This window comes from Suillus fuscotomentosus (assembly GCF_016647785.1).
Source record: "Suillus fuscotomentosus strain FC203 chromosome Unknown F5891scaffold_1, whole genome shotgun sequence".
Lineage (NCBI taxonomy): Eukaryota > Fungi > Basidiomycota > Agaricomycetes > Boletales > Suillaceae > Suillus > Suillus fuscotomentosus.
The window spans coordinates 1,068,789-1,094,387 of record NW_024539513.1 but is presented as its reverse complement, the minus strand read 5'-3'; the positions used below and the strand labels follow the sequence as shown (position 1 = coordinate 1,094,387).

Here is a 25,599-nt window from a genome sequence, read left to right as displayed (position 1 = left end):
AATAGAATCGTTTTCAATTTCCAATTCACCAGTTATGGTTTGAAAATCTATTTTTATTCAATCAAGGACTATGTACTTCAAGGGCCTCGAGAGTGTCAAATGCACCATCATGCCCATTTTGGCGATAAAACTTGAAGCGCTGGACCCGGCTCTACCCTGCGCTCACGAGAGGACGAGGAACCTCTGGCTGCTATGGCTGAACGGAATGGAATGAATGCGTCTAACACGTGTCGTGCTACATGTCTATGTGTGATTGGGACCCTTGGAACCTTCGAGAGCGCTGAACGCTGGTATATGAACACTAGATCATCATTATACACTCCCCATCCTCGAATATGACCATAATCTCAAACGATCCCAGTTGGTGGCCCTTCATCAATTCAAATATTTTTAACAGCTATTGGTTTGGTTCGTCATATTGTTTGCTAATGTCTCGATCTATCTAACATCAACTTGTCACGGTAGTTGCCACAAGCTTTGTGGTGGTATACGATTGGGGTGAGCAGCAGTGTTCTGAAATCGCTGATATTCTCATGATATTTCCAGTATTAACACTCCCACAAGAGGTAGGTCGATGCTATTGCCGCCAGAGCACCCAACTTGCTAACAAAGCTATCATAGATTGACCTCATTTGGGTGAGTCCCAGAGTCCTATATCAGAACAAGAACATTGAATTTGTGACAGACCCAACGCTGGTCTCTCATGACTGTGCTGTACCTAGTCGTCCGTACCTCATTTTATACCATAGCATGGTTGGCGGTTGTGCTGACTCCAAAATGTTCTAGATACGCTATGTTGGAATACCATATTCTGTGTATGTTAATCGAGGCCAAAATGTTGTTGCTGTACTGATGGCCCGTCTCTCATCATCAGTGCTACCATTCTGGGTATGTCTCATATGCACCGTGTTCGATTCTTCTGACCCGCGGCACACAGGAAACACTACGTTGGCCTCGTTGACAGATGCAGTGAGTATTCCGCAATCATTTCATTCCTATCCAATGAATACATTCATTTGTAGGGGTGAGTGCGATTTGACCATTGGACTTGGCTCGACATAATGAGTCAATAGGTGTAAGTCAAAGCGTTTGATCCTAGTACGAGAGTGACCGATAATCGGGTGTTTCAGGCAATATCATAGTCTATGCAACAAACGGGACAAATGTGGTCGTAACTGCCATGTTGGGAAGTGAGTTGCCCAGATGCGCACTGATATTGCCTCGACTGAAATATGAGCCAAGTCATCATGATTGCTCGGCTGCATGCAATGTATCAGGGATCTAGGAGGATGCTTATCTTTCTTGTTATCATCTTCCTGGCTGTAAACATTGCCTGCGGAGTAATCACGATCATAGGACTCAAGTATGGTTTCGTATCGGGTAAGCTTCAATTATTGAATTGAAGAACACAGCTCATTGGACTGATACCAGGGGAAGTGATAATCTCTGGTATTCATACGTGCCATTCCGGATTCGAGGGGGATAGCCAGCTTCTGATATCAATGATCTGGATCCTCAACTCTGTTTGGGAGGTCATCGCACTGTGTCTCTCAGTCTGGATCGCTGTGAAGCACTTACGTGACCTGCGACGACTCGGCCCATTGACGGGATCGCCCATCGGGGACTGTTTCAGAGTGCTGATAGAATCTCACGTGCTTTATTTTGCGGAGTGAGCTTGTAATGCGAATGTACTTATCGTTTTCTGCTCAAGTTCCGCATGTGCTAGCTTTGCCGGTGTCTCTTGCATCCAGCTTGTCAATCTCTCTCCAAAGTTCGAGGTGCGCCAACATGTCACTGACATCTACATGTGACCACTGCTCATCATTTCTGTAGAATTCCAATTCTGCAGCAGTTGCGATACTCAATGATGCTTTTCAAATTTTATTGTCCGTGCAGATGTTTGTACTGGGACCACGCCTCATCCTCAGCGTTCGACAATATCACGCTAAACTCGTAGTTGAATTGGACCCGGAAACTGGCATGAATTCAATCGCCCTCCAGGAGCGTGTGCATGTACCAACTAGTAGTACTGTGTAGGAAATGGTTGTCGAGTGTTCCCCATGGAGGAGATATTTGGTTGAGGATCCGTCATATTTATTCTAATTATGGTCTCCAAAGTATATTCTGGACGAGGTTTACGTAGAGGAACCCATTTCTTGTTGTATCGCTAAGTACTGGAAGTCGGTAATCCAGACTTGCACCAAGTAGCAAGAGGAAAAGCATGGCAAGATGAAAAGCCACAAGTACATCTGGTGCACGAAATGCCCAGTCAACAACAAAAGAAATTCAAATTATGTTCGCGTCGGACTATACCACATCCTACATGTTGGCGCACATAAGCCCACCATGACGAGCGGTATCTCTTGATTTAGAATCGATTTCCACAGGGAGAGGGAGGTGCAACGTACATCAACAAGCACATTGCTTTACAAAAGAAGAGTCATTAGACGCAAAGACTAATCTATTGTCTGCATACTGCACTATTGGCGACAATGGGCCCTGTGTGAAGATGCACAATAGAGAAAAGGCACGGGTCGAGCCCACAGTGGGACTAAATGGTTGGTGGTTATCGAGGAATAGCGGCGACCGTGACAAGCTTCCTTTCGTCTAACGTCCATGCCAAGCCTATCGGGGTAAGCCGTGACCAGGTCTACTATAGCTCTCTGATGTCGCCATTGAACTTGAGAGCACGAGCTGTCAAGTTCAACGCCGACTCCGAGTCTAGGGCTCGGGGAATTAGGGTTCCCGCGCTAATTGACCGGTGAGTTAGCATGACCCTCTACGAAGGCCAAGTGTAAATTACACCTAATTGACCCATGGCTTTTTGGCGCTGGTTTGCGCTAATTTGCAGGTAAATTGACTGTAATTTACACCACCTATGACCATTCCTCATTGAGGATGAAGTTGTACCTTGATCGGCCGCCACTTTTGCTGTCGACAGACCTGTCACCTCCGCGAGTAGCCATGGGTTGTATGGGGTAGTCTGACAGAATATTGAGGAGGTACGTGGATGATATGACAATATGTTCACCCGCTTCAAACTCATTTGTTTTTGCGCCAACTAAATCCACATGGTCCGTGATATCACCATCATCAAACCAATTCGCATCTTCATCATCCGAGTCTGGACATATACCTTGATATTCATCGTTCGAGCTCGAAATAAGGTCTGCGGTCGTGGTAGGTGGCCGAGTAGGCAGCGGGACAACAGTTGGTGGCTCATGTGATTGGGCGTCACACCAGATTATTGGATATCCAGGTTCATTCCGTTTTGGGTGCTACTAGCACAATATCGCTGATCGACGTCTATTCAAGCATGATTCGACGATATCGAGCATGATAATTTAGAACAGACTTACGAGGTGAGCATATGCCTCTGTCAAGAATGAATGCGGAGTAGATATAGGAAGCGGGCTTCAAGTCAGGACCCGGATGGTATCAAACGCTCCTGGGAAAGTATCAGTAAGGCGCTGACTACAATATTTTGATATACATACTTTGATCAGGTCACGTCGGCTCTATCATGCCACCACCCGAGCGAAGCATAAGAAGAAGCGGCAGCGAGCCGCGAAACCCCAGACGGCTGATACTGGCAGTGTGTCAGTTATCTGAGGACAAAAAATGTGTGCAATCAAAAAAGACACTCTAGAAGCCTTTGAATCAGGTCTTGAGTGGGAGCTATGTCATCTTACGTTGAAAACGTATGATACTTAGATGTAGATAAGGCCGGGTCGGTGCAAACTTTTGCACAGGAAGATTGATTCGGATGCAGTGGTATTCCTGATATTAGTAAGATTCTGGATATTGAAATGAACACCGCGTGAGAAGATTTTCAATTCAGGCATAGTGCAAATCAAATTCCACTCTCAAATAGGCCGATCACCATCATGACGATTTTGGCAAAACAAGCTGACCGCTGGTATATCTAGCATGAACGCTAGACCGTTATACACTCTTAACATCTTCCATCCTCGGATATGACCCTAGTTGACAATGATCCCAGTGTGTGGCCCTTCATCAATATGGATATTTGGAACAGCTATTGGACGGGTTCGCCATATCAGTTGGTCATGTCTTGATCTGGTATTCACTTGTGGCTTCGCAGTTGCCGCAGGCGTCGTGGTGGTATACGATTTGGGTGAGCAGCACAGCGTTCTTAAATTGCTGATTTTCTCATTATATGTCCAGTATTAACACTCGCACAAGAGGTAGGTTGGTGCTATCGCCGGAGCACCCAACTTGCTAACAATATTGTCATAGATTGACCTCATTTGGGTGAGTTACAAGTCTCATATCAGAACAAAAACAATGAATTTGTGACAGACCCAACACTGGTCTTTCATGACCTGTGCTGTACCTAGTCGTTCGTACCTCATATTATACCATAGCATGAACGGTTGGTGGTTGTGCTGACTACAAAATTGTCTAGATACGCTATGTTGGAATACCATATTCTGTGTATGTCAATCGAGGCCACAAAGTAGTTGCTGTACTGATAGCCATATTTCATTATCAGTACTCAAATTCTGCGTATGTCTCATGCACCGTGTTCGATTCTTCTGACCGGCGGAACACAGGAATCATTACGTTTGTCTCGTTGACAGATGCAGTGAGCATTTCACAATCATTGCATTCCTATCCAATGAATACATTCATTTGTAGGGGTGAGTGCGATTTGACCATTGGACTTGGCTCTACATAATCACTCAATAGGTGTGAGTCGGAGCATTTTATCCTAGTATGAGAGTGACCGCTAATTGGGTGTTTCAGGCAATATCGTATTCTATACAACAAATGGGACAATCGTGGTCGTAACTGCCATGTTGGGCGGTGAGTTACTCGGCTGTGGTACCTCACTAATATTGACTCGACTGAAATATGATCCAAGTCATCACGATTGCCCGGTTGCATGCCATGTACCAGAGATCTAGGCGGATGCTTATCTTCCTTGTTATTATCTTCCTGGTCAGTAAACATCGCCTGCGGAGTAATCGCGATGATAGGAACTCAAGTATCATAGTGTATCAGGTAAGCTTTACTGGTTGAACTGAATAACACAGCTCATTGGACGAACTACCAGAGGAACTAATACTCTCTGGCATTCATTAGTGCGGTGGCGAATTTGAGGATGATTACCAGCTTCTGTTGTCAATGGTCTGGATGATCAACACTGTATGGGAGGTCCTCGCACTGTGTCTTTCAGTCTGGATCGCTGCGAAGCGTTTCCGTGACCTACGACGACTCGGTCCATGGACGGGATCGACCATCGGGGACTGTTTCAGAGTGCTGATAGGAATCTCACGTGCTTTATTTCGCAAGGTGAGCTTGTAATGCGAATGTGCATATCGTTTTCTGCTCAAGTTCCGTATGTGTTAGCTTCGCCGGTGTCTCTTGCCTACAGCTACAGCTTGATAATAGCTCCTCAAAGCTCGAGGTGCTCCAACGTGTCACTAACATCTACATGTAACTACTGCTAATTATTTCCGTAGAATTCGACTTCTGTAGCAGCTGGGATACTCAGTGATGCTGTGCAAATTCTAATGTCCGTGCAGATGTTTGTGCTGGGACCACGCCTCATCCTTAGTGTTCGACAATATCACGCTAATGGCCAAATCTGACGCAGAAACTAGCATGATTTCGATCGTCTTCCAGGGGCGTGTGCATGTACCAACTAGCAGTACTGTGTAGGAAATGGTTGTCGAGTGTTTCGCATGGAGGAGATATTTGGTTGAGGATCCGTCGTAGTATTCATTTTGGTTATGGTATATTTAAGACGGAGTTTATGTAAACATTTGTTGTTGTATCACTATTGGAAGTCGGTGATCCGCTCGCCGAATCGTACCGAATGACAAGCGTTGCAAACCTGGTCGAGAAGTTTGCGTCCGATTAAGGTTTCCCGGAAGAACAAACGATAAAGAGGATCAGGATTGTCATTGGATTGCTTTGGCAGAGTATTCAGTGTCTGAAATAGAACGGTGAGCAACATGCGGACAATAAATCCATCAAGAGACTCACAGTTACGTAAGCCACTCACGGCATCGCTCGTGAAGGTCTGGCTTTTCGAGGGATTAGCGGCACTCCCGAGCTCGTCATCATCTACTAGAGTCCGCATCTTGCGCAATTTGTTAAGCAGCTCATTAACTTTAAAATGAAGCAATCAGAGAGGTAGTGGTGTAGGTATATATTGTATACCTTGCGCTACAGCAATAACACGCTCTGCGGTCGGAGGAAGGCTTAGCCATGCAGGTGGTTCGCGATCAGGTAGACATTGAACCCAGGACAAGAAATGCTCTAGTTTGGTACCATCAGGAGCTTCAAGCGCATGGTTTCCACCGATGATTGGAACGAGGTCGAAGTCGATGTTGTATGATTTGTCTGAAATTCATTCCAACGAAACATCTCCGGATGGTGGACGTGTCAATTCTTAGTTGGCGTACGTACACACGAGGAGGAGGATCTTGTTAACGAGTAAAAGTAAAAATATTATGTAGAGCTGCGATATAATGACAGCAAACATATCTTACACGCGCTTAAGTTGTGTGCACGAAATGCCCAGTCAACAAAAGAAAAGGGATGAGTCGAGCCCAGTGGGACTGGATGGTTGGTGGTCATTAGGTTTTGCTGCTCTAAATACTATCATGACCGGTAATTGACCGGGGCTTTGTAGAATAAAACGAAGAACTGGTTCAACAAGATATGACCTGCAGTGGACATTTCTCAAGTGACCCGGGAGAATGCCATAGCAGCGACAGCCTGAGGCTTCCAAGTGGTGGCAGCTTGCCATGAGGCCATCAAGGAATGGCGGCGACCATGACAACTTGGTTCCTTTCATCTAACGTCCATGCCAAGCCCATTGGGGTAAGCCGTGTCCGTACCAGGTCTACTCTAACTCTCCGATGTCGCCGTTGAACTTGAGAGCATGAGCTGTCAAGTTCAACACCGACTCTGAGTCAAGGGTTCGGGGAATTAGGGTTCCTGCTCTAATTAACCGGCAAATTAGCATGACCTTCTACGAAGGCCTAATTGACTCGACCCATGGCTTTTTGACGCTGATTTGCAGGTAAATTTGCTCTATTTGACTCCACCTATGACCATTCCTCATTGAGGATGAAGTTGTACCTTGATCAGCCGCCATCTTTGCTGTCGACGGACCTCTCGTCCGCGAGTAGCCATGGGTTGTATGGGGTGGTCTGACAGGATATTGAGGAGGTAAGTGGATGATATCACAACATGTTTACCCACATCAAATCCATTTCTTTTTGTGCCAACTAAATCCACATGGTCCGTGATATCACCGTCATCAAGCCAATTCGCATCTTATCATCCGAGTCTGGACATATACCTTGATATTCATCATTCGAGCTCGAAATAAGGTCTGTGGTCGTGGTAGGTGGCCGAGCAGGTAGCGGGGCAACAGTTGGTGACTCATGTGATTGGGCGTCACACCAGATCATCGGTCCATTCCGTTTTGGGTGCTACTGACGCAATATCGCTGATTGACGTCTATTCAAGCATGATTCAACGATATCGAGCATGACAATTTAGAACAGACTTATGAGGTGAGTATATGCCTCTGTCAAGAATGAATGCGCATGGCAAGGAGATGAAAAGTGCTGAGAGATGGGAAACAGGTTTCAAGTCAGGTATCAAACGCTCCTGGAAAAGTATCAGTAAGGCGCTGACTACGATATTTTGATATACACACTTTGATCAGACCACATCGGCTCTATCATGTCACTACCTGAGCAAAGCAAAAGAAGAAGTGGCAGCAAGTCGTGAAACTTCAGACGGCTGATACTGTGTCGGATTAGCACGCAGACTATTTGTGCTGAGCGAGGAGTAAAGCGCACTCGACAAAGTATCACTAATGCATCAGTTATCTGAGGACAAAAAATGTGTACAATCATTGACAGAAGATGGTTACCTTGTTGTTGATGGTCTAGATTCAACCTCGAGGCATGTGTGGATGATGAACGCAAAGTGAGGCAAGGATAGCTGTCACAGAAGACGACACCATCGTCCCAAGTAACTCGGTTTACGCAAGGATTAATGACGGCGGAGAGTGGGCCCAGGCCGTTTGATTGCGCGGATGTAAGTAAATTTTTACAAAATGATGAAGGCGCTGACGGCGTTGCTGTCGACATGGTAAAAAAGACGCTCTAAAGGTCTCTAATCGGGTCTTACAATGGACTATCAGATCGGAAATTGAGTTGGAGCTATGCCAACTCACGGAGCGTAAGATACCTACACGTAGATAAGGCCGGGTCGGTGCAAACTTGCAAAGGAGAATTGATTTGGATGAGTGGTATTCTTGATATTATGTAAGACCGGGTGGTTATAGAGAACGTTCTGGATATTGAAAGATGGAACGTTGACCGTAGTGTACCCGCGTGGAGGAGCGAACTGGATACATGCATTCCGGATAAGAGAAAAGTCGGGATATTCCGAGGAGAAATTTGCAAATGAACACCGCGTGAGAAGACTTTGAAATTGAATCCAGGCAGAGTGCAAATCAAATTCCACTTACATGGCAGACCGCTGGTATATCATCTAGCATGAACGCTGGATCGTCATACACACCCATCCTCCAATATGACCCTAGTATCAAATGATCCCACTTGGTGGCCCTTCGTCAATTCAAATAATTTTGGCAACTATTCGATTGGTTCGTCATATCGATTGGTGATGTCTCGATCTAACATCCACTTGTCACGGTGGTTTTGTAGTTGCCGCAGCCTGTGTGGTGGTATACGATTGGGGTGAGCAGCACAGTGTCCTGAAATTGCTGATATTCTCATGATATTTCTAGTATTGACACTCGCACAAGAGGTAGGTTGGTGCTATCAACGGAGCACTCAACTTGCTAACAATGTTGTCGTAGATTGACCTCATTTGGGTGAGTCACAGAGGCCCATATCAGAAGAAAAACAATAAATTTGTGACAGACCCAACGCTGGTCTTTCATGACCGTGCTGTACCTAGTCGTTCGTATCTCATTTTATACCATAGCATGGTTGGCGGTTGTGCTGACTCCAAAATTTTCTAGATACGCTATGTTGGAATACCATATTCTGTGTATGTTGATCGAGGCCAAAAAGTAGTTGCTGTACTGATAGCCCATCTCTCGTTATCAGTATCAATGTTCTGGGTATGTCTCGTATGCACCGTGTTCGATTCTTCTGACAGGCGGCACACAGGAGCCACCACATTGGTCTCGTTGACAGATGCAGTGAGTGTTTCGCAATCATTTCATTCCTATTCAATGAATGAATTCATTTGTAGGGGTGAGTGAGATCTGACCATTGGACTTGGCTTCACATAATGACTCAATAGGTGTGAGTCGGAGCGTTTGATCCTAGTACGAGGGTGACCGCTAATCGGGTGTTTCAGGCAATATCATATACTATGCAGTAAATGGGACAAATATGGTCGTAACTGCCATGTTGGGCGGTGAGCTACCCAGCTGCGATACCTCAGTGATATTGACTCGACTGAAATATGATTCAAGTCATCATGATTGCTCGCTTGCATGCCATGTATCGGGGATCTAAGAGGATGCTTATCTTCCTTGTTATTATCTTCCTGGCCGTAAACATTGCCTGCGGAGTAATCGCGATAATAATACTCAAGTATGATTTCGTATCGGGTAGGCTTTACTTGTTGAATTGAAGAACACAACTCACTGGACAAATACCAGAGGAACTCATAGTCGCTGGTATTAATACGTGCTCTGGCGGATTCGAGGGGGGTACCCAGCTTCTGATGTCAATGATCTGGATGCTCAACACTGTTTGGGAGGTCCTCGCATTGTGTCTTTCAGTCTGGATCGCTGTGAAGCACTTCCGTGACCTGCGACGACTCGGTCCATGGACGGGATCGACCATCGGGGACTGTTTCAGAGTGCTCATGGAATCTCACGTGCTTTATTTTGCAAGGTAAGCTTGTAATGCGAATGTGCATATCGTTTTCTGCTCAAGTTCCGCATGTGTCAGCTTTGCCGGTGTTTCTTGCCTCCAGCTTGCTTATTTCTCTCCAGAAGTCGAGGTGCGCCAACATGTCACTGACATCTACATGTAACCACTGCTCATCATTTCTGTAGAATTCGAATTATGTAGCCGTTGAGATACTCGGTGGTGCTTTTGAAATTTTATTGTCCGTGCAGTTGTTTGTGCTGGGACCACGCCTCATCCTTAGCATTCGACAATATCACGCTAAACTCGTTGCCGAATCCGACGCAGAAACTAGCATGAATTTGATTGTCTTCCAGGAACGTGTGCATATACCAACTAGCAGTACTATCTAGGAAATGGTTGCCCAGTGTTCCGCATGGAGGAGATATCTGGTCGAGGATTCGTCATATTTATGGTCTCGAAAGTATATTTTAGACGAGATTTATGTAGACAAACCCATTTCTTGTCGTATTGCTACTTAAAATCTGCGATCCAGACTTGCACCAAGTAACAAGCTGAAAACATGGTAAGAAGATGAAAGCCTCAAGTACATCTGTCAAACTATTAGTGAGGCATCGACCACACTTAGTAGTCGCAGCATCTTAGCGTGGCGCGCAATGCGACTGCAAATCGTGCGTCGCATTTGCGATTTTGCAAGATCTGTTGGAGCCCATAAGCACAAGTATTACCGACACCGATTTTAGGGCCAGCAGATGATGGATCATCAAAAACACAATGGATCGATGTGATCATCTACTAGCCCAAGTACGTGAGTCTAAGCCCAGACAGCTGATAGACCAGAATGTCTGCGAGCCTGCGAAATACATTGGAATCATCTATCTCAGGAAATATATGCGGAAACGAGAGCGGTTGTGCGAGGCCAGATGACTGGTGATGCCATGGCCTTGTTGAAAACCGTTTATTCAGAACCATGAAATTATCAGTCATCTGGACCGAACGACTGGAAAGCAAGTGTAATACTAGTAGAAATAGTGTGTCTGAGCTCAGACAGCTAATAGCATAATGGCTCCGCAACGTGATGACTGTTTAAACACATAGATGAAGGAGGAATAAGAGACGTGGAGGGGAGAATCTTGCAATGAACACTGTCCAGTCTCAAGGTACGCGTGAATGAAAAACGCAATGAAGACGACACTATTGGCACGGGACCATCATGATCGTCCCAAGTAAACTCGTTTTGCGCAAGGATTGATTGTGGCAGAGAATGGGCCCGGGTTTGATTGTGCAGAAACTAAGTAAATATTTACAAGGTGAAGACGCAGGCAGTGTTGCTGTCCACATTGTGAAAAGACGCTCTAAAGGTCTCTAAATCGGGTCTTGTGATGGACTATCAGATCGGAAATTGAGTTGGAGCTATATCAGCTAACGTTCAGAACGTATGATACTTACATGTAGATAAGGCCGGGTCATTGCAAAGAGAAGATTATATTGATTTGGATGAGTGGTATTCTTCGGGTACCGGTTAGAGAACGTTCTGGATATCGGAAGACGTGAACGTTGACATGTACCCGCGTGTTCGAATGGCCCTTGTTCCATAAGAGTAATCGGAGGAAGAGTGCACGCTGAAAGCTGAGTTGAGTCGCGTGAGAAGCCGATTTCCAATTCTGGTAGTGCAAAATTCAAATCAAATTCTATTCATTCAATTGGACTATGTACTCCAAGCAATATTTGCGAGGGCCTCCCTTGAGCATGCATGAACAAATGTCCGAATCACTATCATGCCGATTTTGGCGATACAAGCGCTGAATATTTAATGCTGGTATATATAACATGAACGCTAGACCGTTATACATCTCCCATCCTCAAATATGACCGTTGTCTCGAATGATCCCAGTTGGTGGCCCTTCATCAATTTCAATATTTTATACAGCTATTGGGCAGGTTCGCCATATCAGTTGGTTATGTCTTGATTTTATATTGACTTCTGGCTTCGCAGTTGCCGCAGGCTTCGTGGTGGTATACGATTGGGGTGAGCAACACAGTGTTCTGAATTTGCTGATATTCTCATGATATTTCCAGTATTAACACTTGCACAAGATGTAGGTTGATGCTATCGCCGGAGCACCCAACTTGCTAACAATGATGTCATAGATTGACCTCATTTGGGTGAGTCACACAGTCCATATCAGAACAAAAACAATGAATCCGTGACAGACCCAACGCTGGTCTTTCATGACCGTGCTGTACCTAGTCGTCCGTACCTCATTTTATACCATAGCATGGTTGGCGGTTGTGCTGACTCCAAAATTTCCTAGATACGCTATGTTGGAATACCGTTTTCTATGTATGTTAATCAAGGCCAAAAAGTAGTTGCCGTACTGATAACCCACCTCTCATTATCAGTGCTAACATTCTGGGTATGTCTCATGCACCGTGTTCGATTCTTCTGACCGGCGGTACACAGAAAACATTACGTTCTTCTCATCGACAGATGCAGTGAGTATCCCGCAATCATTTCATTCCTATCCAATGAATACATTCATTTGTAGGGGTGAGTGCAATTTGACCATTGGACTTGGCTTGGCTCGACACAACGACTCAATAGGTGTGAGTCGGAGCGTTTGATCCTGGTACGAGGGTGACCGCTTACCGGGTGTTTCAGGCAACATCATGAACTACGCAACAAATGTGACAAATGTGGTCGTAACTGCCATGTTGGGCGGTGGGTTGCCCAGCTGCGATATCTCAGTGATATTGACTCGACTGAAATATGATCTAAGTCATCATGATTGCTCGATTGCATGCCATGTATCAGGGATCTAGGAGGATGCTTATCTTCCTTGTTATCATCTTCTTAGCTGTAAACACCGCCTGCGGAGTAATCACTATCATAGTAGGGCTCAAGTATGATTTCGTATCGGGTAAGCTTTACTTGTTGAATTGAAGACCACAGCTCATTGGACAAATACCAGAGGAAATTATACTCTCTGGTATTCATATGTGCTCTGACGGATCCGAGGAGGATATACAGTTTCTCGTATCAATTATTTGGATGCTCAACACTGTTTGGGAGGTCCTCGCATTATGTCTTTCAGTCTGGATCGCTGCGAAGCACTTCCGTGACCTGCGACGACTCGGCCAATTGACGGGATCGACCATGGGGGACTGTTTCAGAGTGCTCATGGAATCCCACGTGCTTTATTTTGCAAGGTGAGCTTGTAATGCGAATGTGCATATCGTTTTCTGCTCAAGTTCCGCATGTGCTAGCTTTGCCGGTGTCTCTTGCATCCAGCTTATTTATCTCTCTCCAGAAGTCGAGGTGCGCCAACATGTCACTGACATCTACATGTAACCACTGCTCATCATTTCTGTAGAATTCGAATTCTGTAGCAGTTGGCATACTCTTTGGTGCTATGCAAATTTTATTGTCCATGCAGATGTTTGTGCTGGGACCACGCCTCATCCTTAGCGTCCGACAATATTACGCTAAACTCGTGGCTGAATCCGACGCAGAAACTAGCATGAATTCGATCGTCTTCCAGGAGCGTGTGCATGTACCAACTAGCAGTACTGTGTAGGAAATGGTTGTCGAGTGTTCCGCATAAGGAAGATAGAGGATCCGTCGTAGTATTTATTTTGGTTATAGTATATTTAAAACGGGGTTTATGTAGACATTTGTTGTTGTATCACTACTGGAAGTCGGTGATCCGCCCGCCCACACTCGTAACAAGTGACAAGCTGGAATTATCTGGCGTATCTAGCAACGAACCAGCCCTTGATACCCAGATAGCTGATTCTACTCAGACTAGTCACGAGTCTAACCCGGTCTACCATAGCTCTTGGATGTCGCCGTTGAACGTGCTGTCAATTTCAACGCCGACTCCGAGTCATCGACGTTTCCATCAAAGTTTCACTTGGCTCGTGCTGAGCAAGGCAGATCAATAGAAATTTTTCATGTAAAAGCCCTGCTCATACAAATTGCAAGATTCTCCAAATCTTTTGTCAGTTTTAGGGGAGCATGTGGTGATATCCAGACTAGACGCAGCATACATCGCAAAAGATCATCATATGTTAGTCCATGATTGTTATAAAATACAGAAATGCAAACGAAGGAAATGGTATCGTGATATAGGTATAGTATGTCAATAGTTAGAGATATACTAGGTCACTGCTCGAACGCTCAACCCCTTGCGGTGAGACACACAGCTCTCATTGCTACCAGCGACGATGAATGTTTATCGAATGGCAGATCCACCGTAAACATCACATCACTGCGGTCGTTGTTGAGGTAAACTGGCAGCGTGACTAGATCGGCAGGCTGTTCCTCGCTGGAGTCGTCTTGGACCCAGCGAATTTGAGAAGCATTGAGTCGGACAGCCTGCCCGTCATTGAGGACCAACTTTTCATTCTCGGCGTCCCAAGCAGCGCCCTCCAGAATAAGACCTACAGACGTTGTTTGAATTTGGCGAAAAGGGAGGGGAAAGAAACAACGTACCATCAACAATGAATGCACCAGGGTCGTTCATCTGATCGATGTCGAGGCGCAGGTGAAGCGTCTCAAGACTCCATCGTTTGCGATGCGCCACAGCTTGACGAGTCGCTGTGATATATGCTTCGGGGAAGAACAGTCCGCCAAGCCACACCTCCACGTTGGAAAGATTTTGTTGCACGCTCGTTATGCCATCGAGCTGAGACAATCGACGAGCCAGATCTGGAATCCACTCTGACACAGACATGGCCTTTGGCACCTTGTATCTCCTCCAGTGGGAAGGAATAGTCCCTAAGATACATTAGTATTCGATGCGGAAGAGAAGGGCAGCGACAAAGAACCTTTTGTCAGGGAGCTCATCAAAGTTCGCAGGTGATTTGTCTGCTTCAGTTCCCCATCACACACCTTCACCACGTCTGCTAGATCCTTGCAAACCTGATCGAGAAGTTTGCGTCCGATCAAGGCTTCCCGGAAGAACAAACGATAAAGAGGATCAGGATTGTCATTGGATTGCTTTGGCAGAGTATTGAGTGTCTGAAATAGAACGGTGAGCAACATGCGGACAATAAATCAATCAAGAGACTCACCGAAGGCAGTTGCGTAAGCCACTCACGGCATCGCTCGTGAAGGTTGCGCATCCATACAGGTTGCTGCGAGGTCTGGCTTTTCGAGGGACTAGCGGCACTCCCGAGCTCGTCATCATCTGCTAGAGTCCGCATCTTACGCAATTTACTGAGCAGCTCATTACCTTCAAAACGAAGCAATCAGAGAGGTAATGGTGTAGGTATATATTGCCTACCTTGCGCTACAGCAATAACACGCTCTGCGGTCGGAGGAAGGCTTAGCCATGCAGGTGGTTCGCGATCAGGTAAGCGTTGAACCCAGGACAGGAAATGCTCTAGTTTGGTACCATCAGGAGCTTCAAGCGCATGATTTCCACCGATGGTTGGAACGAGGTCGAAGTCGACGTTGTATGCAGCAGGCGTAAAGAGCTTGTCGACAAAGGCGTCCAAAATACGCTGATCAAAATCACTGTCAACTCTTCCTCCGTAGACGGATTGCTTGATCAGCGTTCTAAGAGCATCCCAAGGAATGTTCGCTGGGTCCACGTTTGCACGTCCTTTAGCAACTGCATTGAGCCAGGTGTCAATAGTTCCAAAAGCCGAGGCCATATCAGAGTCGTTAAAGTCATAAGCCTTGCTCCAGCCTAATGGGACATAGCGGAGACGCTCTTGGACAACAGCGTGGAACCATGCTAATAGGAAGTACAAACGTATCTTCTCCGATGGACCTTGCGCCAGTCGCTGTGGCGTTATGGATCCAAGTGAGTCCAAGAGGTTCGCTTTGATTCCCGGCAGAGGCTCATTCATGATGATGCGTGACTGGCGTAAGATGTTTACAGGAATGGAAGGATTCGCTTCTAAGGTCAGGAAAAGGCGGAAGTTTCGGTGAGGATTCAACGTCTGGAGCTTCTTCTCCAACTGTCCTAGCCACGTAGGAGCGAGATGCACGTTCTTCAACAGCACCCATGTCCCTTGACGGGATGCTGCTGCGATTGCTTGGTCTGCCAACGTGAAACCTTCTTGAGAGCCCATAGCTACTGAGGAGGATCGTGCACCGGTAGATTGTATGAGGTTCTCTACACGGTAACTGGCGTCATAACCCGTAACCGATACAAGGGCCAAAGGAGTCGCCGCCGGCACTTCATTCGCGACCATGACGCCCAGGTCTAAATCGGATGAGAGGTCGCTCTGGAACACATTTCGAACGAATAGGGCCGTAGACTGCAATAATCTGTCGGGCCGAAGGCACTTGACAATCAGCATTGAACGTAGTGCTTCGACGGCAGCTGCAATCTGATCAGTGGTTGCCCACAATGAAAGTATGTGGTCACTCACGCGTATTGGGTTTCCAGGGTGTTGGAACGATAGATTCAGGACTACTCGATTGCAGGAAAGGAATCCAATCATCTGGGTGCTCTAATATGTTGTTGAGAACTGGCTTGAATAGGGACTGTTTAGCATAGCTCTCCAAGTGCATCATCTGATCTGGCGTCAATATCGAAGGGGTAGGATGCTCTGTTGAGGGAGATGTAGAAACTGCAACGCCTTGCCCGCTCTCCAGTAAGAACTCCAGTCCATCGCTAATCTCTTCCATTCCGCGGAGCTTGACTTGAGCCAGAAGAACGGCAAGCATCACATGATCACGATGAAGAAGAGCTCTAGAAGTCCGCTTGTAGACGATTAGGAACAGGTCATTGAGGAGGATCTCGCGCCGGCGATGATGGTCGGATACGTTCTTAAGATTAGGATTGTGATGTAAAACGTAGTCGAATATGTCCAAGAAGAACCGCAGCGAGAATTGATAGAAGTGGTTGACCAGGTTAAGTTGCTCGAGAATGAAAAAGACGGAACTGCATGCCTGTGCCAGTGGCAGGTACTCCGCAGTCACTTGCTCAACCTCCTTCATAACGATGTCCGTTTCTTCAACCTTGTGAGTAATGTCCGCAGCCTCTCGTTTGAGAGTCTCTAAGGTGCTGATGACTTTGTCGTCGTCAAGAATGTTACCCGTTGATTCATTGAGAGCTTGTAGTAGTAACTTTTCCAGTGTGCGAAGGCGAAGACGGAACTCTCCTTGAGCCTTCATCAGATCAGTTCTCTTGCGTTCAGTGTCCGGACGTTCGACTTTGAGAACTTGGTCTAGCGACTGACTCTGGAGACTACTCCTCGTCATGGTGAAGTTGACAAATGTTACCCTGCTGCAAATATCTGGAGAGAACTCGACGGAAGGGTCGCGAGTGGACAAAAACATGGTAAACGAAGGAGAAAAGTCGATGTCCTGGCTGCCGAGGCGGATGAGAACACGACCACCTGTTCTCCGTATTTCTCTGTTCAGCACAGCGTTCAGAATAGGATCGAGATGTTCGACATCTTGAATAAGTAAAGGATTGCCGAAACGAAGAGCGCTCTCAAGGACTTTGAGGAACGCCTCATCCAAGAAGCTGGTGACAGTGATCTTGCGGTCCTTGTATTCGTTGAGAAGGAATGTAGTGGCTTGTCCTGTGGGATCGATGATGAGAGGGTAACGATTGAATCGTTTCAGCATGATTGCGTTCTCCGTGGTCAGATTGTCTGATGGGAGTGACTTCGATTGCCAGCTCAGGCGATCATCAGCAGTCGATAGATACTCTGTGAGCGAAAGCTCTGGCTTGAACTTGATGTTTGCTTCGTGAAGATGGCTCGACCATTCTTGCCACATGACCTCGCGATAATGTTGATCGAAGAAGCCGCCATAAGCTAAAAAGGCAGCTGAAAGCAGGACATCACCAACGATGGTGCTCATCTCCGCGTCGAATGTGCGACTCCCCGACTCCCAACGGCCTTTCTCTGATGACAAACTTTCAAGAAGTTTCATACTCCTGTCCACTTTGCTTTGCACACGCTCCATCTCCGATTTGATAGCCTGAGTCTCGCTGATAAGCAATGCATACTCCTCTTTATAGGTCGCGATTTTGGACTCCAACTCGGCGACAATAGTGATGATCTGGGAGGCCTGTTTCTTTGTCATATCTGCCTGCGACTCCAGTGATTGGACCTCATTGCGCAAAGGTTCCACCTTGTCGAGAATCTCGGAGAAACGTACTTGTGCGAGAACCCATTTCACCAGGGGACCGCAAGCTTTACTTGCACGCTGCACTGTTTCGAAGTTGAACGAAGGTCGGCTCAAGAAGTCCCTTTTCATCAGCTCGCGAAGGGGCTTCGTCATTTGACTATTGGTGTCAAAATTGACGATCCTCTGAATGAAGTCATCCCGACGAATGATACCTTGAACAGTACGCCAGTTGTCAATTTTGTGTCCCAGCAGGGTACACACGGACTCCATGGCAAGCTTGACTGCTTCAGGAGGGTTCGCCATAGTTCTGACCTCTTGGAGATGCTGCCTCTTGATACTGCTAACGGCAGACTGGGCATCCAGGACAGCTGGTTCTGCGTCAGCCAAGTCCGCCATGACAACGGAGCGACGTTGCGCAATGTTTTTATCTTGTTCGACAAGGGCAGCTTGGATCTCTATTGAAGCAGTTTTCTTCTGTTCGGCTTCCTGTTGATCTGCAACCATGCGCCTGAGCTTCTCGTTGGCTTCAGCATCTTTCGCTTGCAGTTGAGATCGCTTGATGGCCAAACTCTTGCGCAGCTCCTCGACTTGAGTGACAGTATCCTTTAGCTTGTCGAGACCAACATGCAGATGGCGCTGTTGTTCCTCCAATTCATCACGTTTCTCATTGAAGAGACGAACATATTGATTGATGCTGCACAAAATGTTCAATACCATCCCAAAATGAGGATGATGAAACTCACAAGTCTAAATAGTGACGCGGTGTGACATAATTATAGCGACCCTGCCGGCGGCTCAGACGTTGGTTGATCTGGTGCAATGACGAGTGAATGTAAACCAGTGCGTTCACCACTGCTGTGCGATGAACTGGTGGCATGGACAACTCGCGGTATGCGATGGGGAAGAGCGCGGGAGGGGTGTAGGAAGGTAGATCAAGGTCAATCGTATGCGTGAACTCCATTCCAACTTGATAGAATGCCTGGTCAGACCAGTCACCGAACCAGTCAAGAACACAACGATTAAACAACGCAGGAGAAGTGGCAGCACGAGAAGCAAGGCCGTTCTCAGGCGGATTCATAGTGAACACGACATGAAGATTTTTAGCGACCTGCTGAGTGAACCATCGATAAAGCTCCTCGTGCGAGTCAAGCATCACGCCATCTCTTTGAGAACCTTCTTTGCAAGCTGTCATGAGCGCAGCATGTTCGTCTCCTTCAAAGAGACCAGGAACTTCAGCATTGGCGAGGAGCGTGTTCATCCGTTCCAAGAAACCAGAATCAAGGACATTGGACTCATCCATAATGAAGCAAATCTTCTCGCCCTTACAACCAGATCGGCGCAATACTGTCCGTAAATCGTCGTCAAAGTCATCACCGGTGTACTTATTGGAGACCTTGATCTGGAAGATGCTGAGCCCATTAAGCCATGCGACAAAACGTGAGAGTGTGGTCTGTTTAGAAGTCAGATGTAGGTTGGCTCATGAGAACGTAGTACTTACCTTGCCGCTACCACTGACACCAATAAGAAGTAGATGTCCTTGCACTTGGCGGAATACCCGGTCAATCCGAAGGACATGGTCGAGAACATCGTTGAAGAGAACAAGTGGTACGTCCAGTTCTTCCTCATAGAAGACTCGGAGGCGAGCTTTCGTGTACTCACGAAGCTCCTCACGTTCAACAGGAATATAGTACTTGGAGGTCCAGTTGGAAAAGAGGATCGGTCTGTGGAGGGCCTCATCCTGGTTGATCGTCGGGAAGTGCTCCATAGCTGCATTATCAATGTGTTCGTCTGTCCAACTTTTCTCATCCTCCGTGACAAGACGGTCTTGGAACAGGCGCAGGGCCTCATGCGCCCAGACACGTACAAGACCTTCGACAGACAACGTTTCCAAAGGCCGGATAGCCTCGTAGATACCACGAACCCATCTTGTCAGCTCACGAGGACTATAGACGTAGTGTGCTTGGATATCGGTCGTGAAGCGTTTCTGAGATGAGAGGTAGAAAGCGACCATAGCATCCGTCAGTGGCTCTGCATATGCCCGAAGGGTCGGGACCACTTTCAACAGTGCTCTGTTGTACGTGCCATAGATCTGTTTCAAGGAAACCTCCCCAGGATAATCCACCATGACGAGGGGTGCGTGACGAAGGAAACGATGGCTAAGAGGCACACGTCCGGGATCAGTGGGAGGATTGCAAGCACCCACAAACTGGATGCGCTCCAACTTGACCCAGGCCATGTCCTTCGCACGCCAGTAACCTCCGCATTCGACAAGCTGACGCAAGAAAGAGATGACTCGCTGGGTGCCGTATTTATCTTGAGCGGGTAGATTGATCTCGTCGCAAAAGACAACCAACCACCGACCGATCTGCACTGGGGCCAGAATGACGCCGTTAGGAGTCTTGCGATACTCGCAATATTGCTCAAAGGTCTTCAAGATGAGCTCTGGCGTGGTGGCGCTGGAGAAGTTCAGACCAACGACTTCCATATCGGGAAGCTTGCGCAATGCGCTGAATAGGGTCATGGTCTTTCCAGAACCCGGAGGACCACAAAGCATCAAAGGCTTGTGCTCTGATAGCCATGAGTACAAAACTTCTTCGTGGCGCACAGTGTCCATTGTAGGCACAACGGTGTCTGAAGATGTGACTTTATGGGCGTCGATCTCAATGGAGGGCACCTTGGACTGCCAAGCAATCCAGTCACCAGTGGCGATTTGGACGTCGAAGTCGATAAGGGAACTGTCGGAACCCATCGTTGGGAGGTCGATGCCGGTTTGCTTGCGCAAGAAGTAGCCCATCTCAGCCCGAAGGTCGAGTTTAGCATCACCGGAAAATGCCCAAATGATGCTCACAAGCAATCGTTTGGTGACATACTGCTCTACCTTTTCAGGTGCAAGAGGGAAATCGGAGTGTTGCAGGTTGTACTCGATGACGTTTCGCGCCGTCTTGTTCAGCAGCGAGAAAAGTGTGTGTAACGCACGTGTCGAGGTGAAGTCCATGATATGATCTATAGACTCGGCGAATGTCAGGGCAGAGTCAACAAGATCTCCGTCGCTGAAATAGCGCTCCAGAATGGACGCGATCTGTACTTGCGTGGCAAGATTGGCAGACTTAGACGCGTCTGTGGTCAGTGCATCAGTACGACGGCCAGGCATATCGACAGCATCTTCATCATCCGCATCCAAAGGCACGGTCGACAGAGTGTTGAGGTAGTGACGGTAGACCATCGATGGCTCGATGACGTCTTCACTGAACCAGATCATACCGCAACGACTAACGGTGGCCAAGGTGGCATAGCGAAGATGCTCGACCTCGAACATGATGCGAACATTAGGCGGGAGGTTCAGACGTTCACCATTGGGCAGCGTGAGCAGTTTGTTGTCATCCAGCACACTGCAATCACGTTAGACAGTTGCGAAGCTATCCAGTCCTGATACGCACCTATTCAAGTTCTCGACCCACTCAGGATCGACATCACCATCAAAGATGATCCAGTGTCTCTTACTGCTTTCACCACGAACATCGTCAACAATCTTGCGCAAGATGTGAGTGAACAGCCCGTCGTTCCATTCGCGTGTGGTAGGATCGAGTGTGCCGTACAGTGCGTCCTTGTGCATTGCCTTAGGGTCAATGACATAGGGAATTCCTTCAATGCCATCGAGCCTCTCAAGCGCCGCAAGCAGAACCTGCCAAGCATTGGTCTTCCCAGTACCCGAAGGTCCCACCATCATGAGACCATGTTGAATCTTCTGAATCTGATAAAGCTGAAGAATCTTGGCAACCCATCGATCACCGTCGACAAGGCGGCGTTCCGCGCAAACCTTAAGAATTTGCTCGCGCAAAGCATCGAGGTCAACCGGAACGTAGTCGGTACCGGGGAAAACATCGGCAAGCAAGCTGTCCAGGGTAAGCCATTTGTCTTTACAGAACAAACAAAACTTACCTTGTAAGCAGAGGAACATCATCAGCAACCAACTTCGGCACAATTGTCTCCGTGACACTCTGGATGAGAATGATCTGCTCCGAAATGTTATCGGAAAGGCCCACTACACCATCCGCATCTTCGGATCTCGCACTCTGCAGACGCTCACGCTTCAAGATACCAGCACTTGCTAGGACAGCCTTCAAAGCACGAAGACCGAAATCGTAATGTGGCTGGGGGGAGAGTTGTTCGTCACAAAGATTGAAGAACGGTACAATCTTTGAAGCGAGTGATTCCGCTGTACGGAAACCCTGTGAGAAGAGCATGACCTGGGCAATCAGCTCGCGATCGGGTCTCGTCATGGCCATCCTGAATGAGCAACAATGGATTCAGAATGGGACGCATAACTGTCAGGATAGAACATACGGCCTGAACAATTTCGTCAAGTTGGGCGGGAGCTGAGATCGACCAGCGTAGTTGGGGTTAGTCGTGATGAAAATTCCTTTTACATATATTAGCCAATATCACCGCGTATCGTATTATAAGATTGTTACCGATATTCTTGCTGATCTTGAGGCTTTTGCCAACAAGCTCAATTTCGATGTTAGGGTTCTTCGCCAATGCAACAAGACCTTGCTGAATGCTTTGTACTTGCTGAGACACAGCACTGAGAATACGCTCCTCAAGTCGATTGAACTCGTCAAAACATCCCCATGCACCAACTTGACAAAGCCCGACGAAGATGCGACCCATGGCTTGGAAATCAAAAGTCTCGTCGCAACAGAAGACCAAAACAAAACGCCCCAGTTGAACACCAAGAGCTTTGACAGACTCCGTTTTGCCTGAATTTACGTTAGTTTGACATCGGAAGATAAAGACGACATTCTTACCTGTACCAGCAGGTCCGAAAGGTGAGCCTCCCAACTGGTTGTCGAGCGCTTGAGTCAATGTTAAGTACACTCGGTCTGTCAATGGTGTCTGGACAAGACGATCTGGGACACCAAGATACTCCCATCCGTAAGGGAACGATGCATCAGCGACGCAGATGGCAAGCCTGTCTAGTGAGTTGTCCACAGAGCGATCCAGATAGAAACGCATTTGTGCTAGCCACGTAAATGCCTTGGTGTCTGTGACACGCTGCTGGATGAGGGTACGCGTAACGTCTCTTTGGTGGACCAGTTCGGTAATGAGGTGCTCGCACTTGCGGCGGGTGACGGGGCTCAGTTCCTGTAACACAATGTCCGCAAGAAGGTCGAGTGCCTGACTGACTGTTTCAAGTGGTACTTCTGGAAGCTTCCCAGACTCAAGAGTGGCATCAACTGCGGTAGTCCATGCAACTTGAACAGCTAGAGTGACCAATTGTGCAGGATATTTCTCCATCCATGTCATGAGCTGGTCCATTTCCAAGGGAGAATCAGTGCCATAGAAGGACTGTAGCTCGGTGACAGCATCGCATAAAAGATCCGCAAGGGACAATCGCATCGTGGATTCGAGCTTGGCGAGCCAGTCGTTGATCTTGGGGAAGTCCTTGAGTAAAATAGGCTCAGTGAATTTAACCTCCTCCCCCTCGCGTGAGGCCATGCCCTGGATCTGAGTGAGGTCCTCATCAAGCTTGATGGTTGAAATACCAGCAAACATCTTTTTGAGGTGCTTCATAATGCGTACGATATCCTTGCTGTTGCCGATGATCTCCAGCAGGTCTTCATCACCAACAAAGTAGAACCGAGGGAACGAAGACCGCTCGCGCTCGAGGTATTCACCCAGCGCCTTTTGGATCTTGTTCAAGAGGTCTGCCAAACGTTCCAAGCTCTTCTGGATGCCCTGAATGTTCATGACATCTATGACAAATGGCGACTTGTACACTTTTTTCATCACGGTAAGGAACTCTGCATTAATGTTTTGGAAGCGGGAGCTTTCCACCGGAAGGAGGTGCTTGATGTCCGCACTGCCTGAGAAGATGCCCTCTAGATATACCCATTGACGCTGTACGTCAACCCAGATATCTAGACCAACATTCAGTGGATTTCACAGAGGAGAATAACCAACAATCATACCAAAGAGTACATGAATCCTGTTGAGTTTATCTTCCCATGACCCTGCTTCTTCTTCGAAGACTGGAAAGCAAGTTAAAACGGTGTCGAAGTAAAATCATATCGCATACCCTTGTAATAAGGCGACAATTTCATTGCAGTCAAGGAGTTCAAGTTCTCACTGCACTTGTTAAAGAGGTCATCCCATCCTCTGGAAGTAGTATGGTGAGCATTCTACATGGCCTTGCTGAAGTTAGCTTACTTGATCAGACGACACTTGTTCTGATAGTTGATAAGATCGAGCGTGTAGTTCGTCCATATTTCCTTCACTTGCTTAATATATTCTTCGAGGGCCATCTTCAAGAGAGCGTTAAGCATAATGAAAAAAAGATCACGATGCCACCTACCTCCCCCTGCGCTTGGATGATAACCTCGCGTATGGGAGCATCATTCTTCTTCAGGTCCAAATCGTAAACATGGCCAAGAGTCATACTGTACTACAATCAGCACGTATAACCGATGAGTAAGGGTATAGAACCAGCTCACAGGGTTAAACTGATCTGGGATGGCAGTCTCAAAACCTTGAAGAGCTGCTTCCAGTGTCTATCCTTTAGCGCCTCCGACCTCAAGTCCGAAATGAGTGAGTTCGACTTCAAAAGTCCACGCAGTACATCCTGAACGTATTCGAACGCTGCATACTGCCTCATACGCGTGGGCATGTCCCTTGTCGACGTCAAGAGGCCATCGAGCTGCTGTCTCAACTTCCTCGGTTGGACCACGGACCACGACATCTCCCTCAGGTCGCTGATCTGGCTCCATATACCAGAAAGCGCCGTCCACACTGCTTTGAGGTCACGTAGCTCCTCGAAGACTGGTTCAAGGCGTGTATGACGCGTTAGCTCGAGGTCTAGAGCCTCCTTCGCCCTGCAAACGAGGTCGTACTCCTCCTGCACGCGAGTAAGCTTCCCCTCGAACACGTTAATAGTGTTCATAGCCGTATCTGCACGAAGGCTGCCTTGTACGGGACGTGTCTGTTCCCATTCCGACAGGATATCGTTGATCTTGTTCTCTACGATCTTGTCTTCTGCAACTATTTTGAGTTGAAGGCCCGCTACACGAACAGATCATGAGTCACAGGTGATAACGCAAGTTCAAGAGAATAACCCCGTACCCAACTGCTCTTGAATGGAATCATTCTTTCTCTTGAGAATCTCGTTATATGCGCTCCACTCTCCTCTAAGTTGATCGCTGTATAGCCAGTCATCTGGGAATTGGTACCGAAAACGCTCTAGTGTCTTCTCGCCGTTGGCACATAGGTCTATCATAGGACCCCATGTCTTGGTCTTGCGCTTGAGGTCCTGTACGAATGTAATGAAGGTCACCGCTGCCGCGGTTGATGAGTTGGAGGGACTGAATGCCTAGAGAACTGTCAGGGCCACGATAACCTCAACGCTTAGCTTCTTGTGCTCACCTCCATGATTACTTCTGAAAGAAGCTTTGACGCGTCTGCGAAACTTCAATGTCAAAACACTCGTGGGAAAATATACCGTAAGCAGACCCCTGCAATTGTTTTGCCAACGACACGGCAAGCAAGCTAGCAATACACCTCGTCACATCATCGCCCGTGAAAATATCCGCT

General features: G+C 47.3%; 3 protein-coding genes across 3 annotated transcripts; all 3 read right to left on the bottom strand.

The window, feature by feature from the left end:
- Positions 1 to 5,930: 5,930 nt before the first annotated feature.
- Positions 5,931 to 6,517, bottom strand: F5891DRAFT_1179993 (uncharacterized protein; the record flags this gene model as incomplete). Its single annotated transcript, XM_041365861.1, has 4 exons — positions 5,931 to 5,962; positions 6,016 to 6,141; positions 6,193 to 6,375; positions 6,442 to 6,517. 4 exons carry the CDS (start codon positions 6,515 to 6,517, stop codon positions 5,931 to 5,933), a joined length of 417 nt encoding a protein of 138 aa, XP_041234051.1.
- A 1,080-nt stretch (positions 6,518 to 7,597) lies between these two features.
- On the bottom strand, positions 7,598 to 8,313 carry F5891DRAFT_993243 (uncharacterized protein). Its single transcript, XM_041378237.1, has 3 exons — positions 8,249 to 8,313; positions 7,706 to 8,179; positions 7,598 to 7,656 (listed from the first exon to the last, which is right to left on the bottom strand). Exons 2-3 carry the CDS (start codon positions 8,142 to 8,144, stop codon positions 7,640 to 7,642), a joined length of 456 nt encoding a protein of 151 aa, XP_041234050.1. The 5' UTR covers positions 8,145 to 8,179; positions 8,249 to 8,313; the 3' UTR covers positions 7,598 to 7,639.
- A 5,566-nt stretch (positions 8,314 to 13,879) lies between these two features.
- Positions 13,880 to 25,437, bottom strand: F5891DRAFT_1273079 (dynein heavy chain and region D6 of dynein motor-domain-containing protein; the record flags this gene model as incomplete). Its single annotated transcript, XM_041370121.1, has 20 exons — positions 13,880 to 14,354; positions 14,407 to 14,691; positions 14,742 to 14,934; positions 14,988 to 15,148; positions 15,200 to 16,249; positions 16,299 to 18,706; positions 18,756 to 19,462; positions 19,511 to 21,401; positions 21,450 to 21,905; positions 21,952 to 22,299; positions 22,357 to 22,432; positions 22,485 to 22,772; positions 22,821 to 23,933; positions 23,985 to 24,044; positions 24,092 to 24,171; positions 24,223 to 24,317; positions 24,368 to 24,452; positions 24,507 to 25,071; positions 25,132 to 25,378; positions 25,432 to 25,437. The coding sequence occupies 20 exons, from the start codon at positions 25,435 to 25,437 to the stop codon at positions 14,092 to 14,094; spliced, it is 10,377 nt and encodes a 3,458-aa protein (XP_041234049.1). The 3' UTR covers positions 13,880 to 14,091.
- Positions 25,438 to 25,599: the final 162 nt, after the last annotated feature.

Coding starts and splice junctions, on each gene's coding strand:
- F5891DRAFT_993243 (XM_041378237.1), bottom strand. CDS start 8,144: ATGTCGACAGCAACGCCGTCAGCGCCTTCATCATTTTGTAAAAATTTA.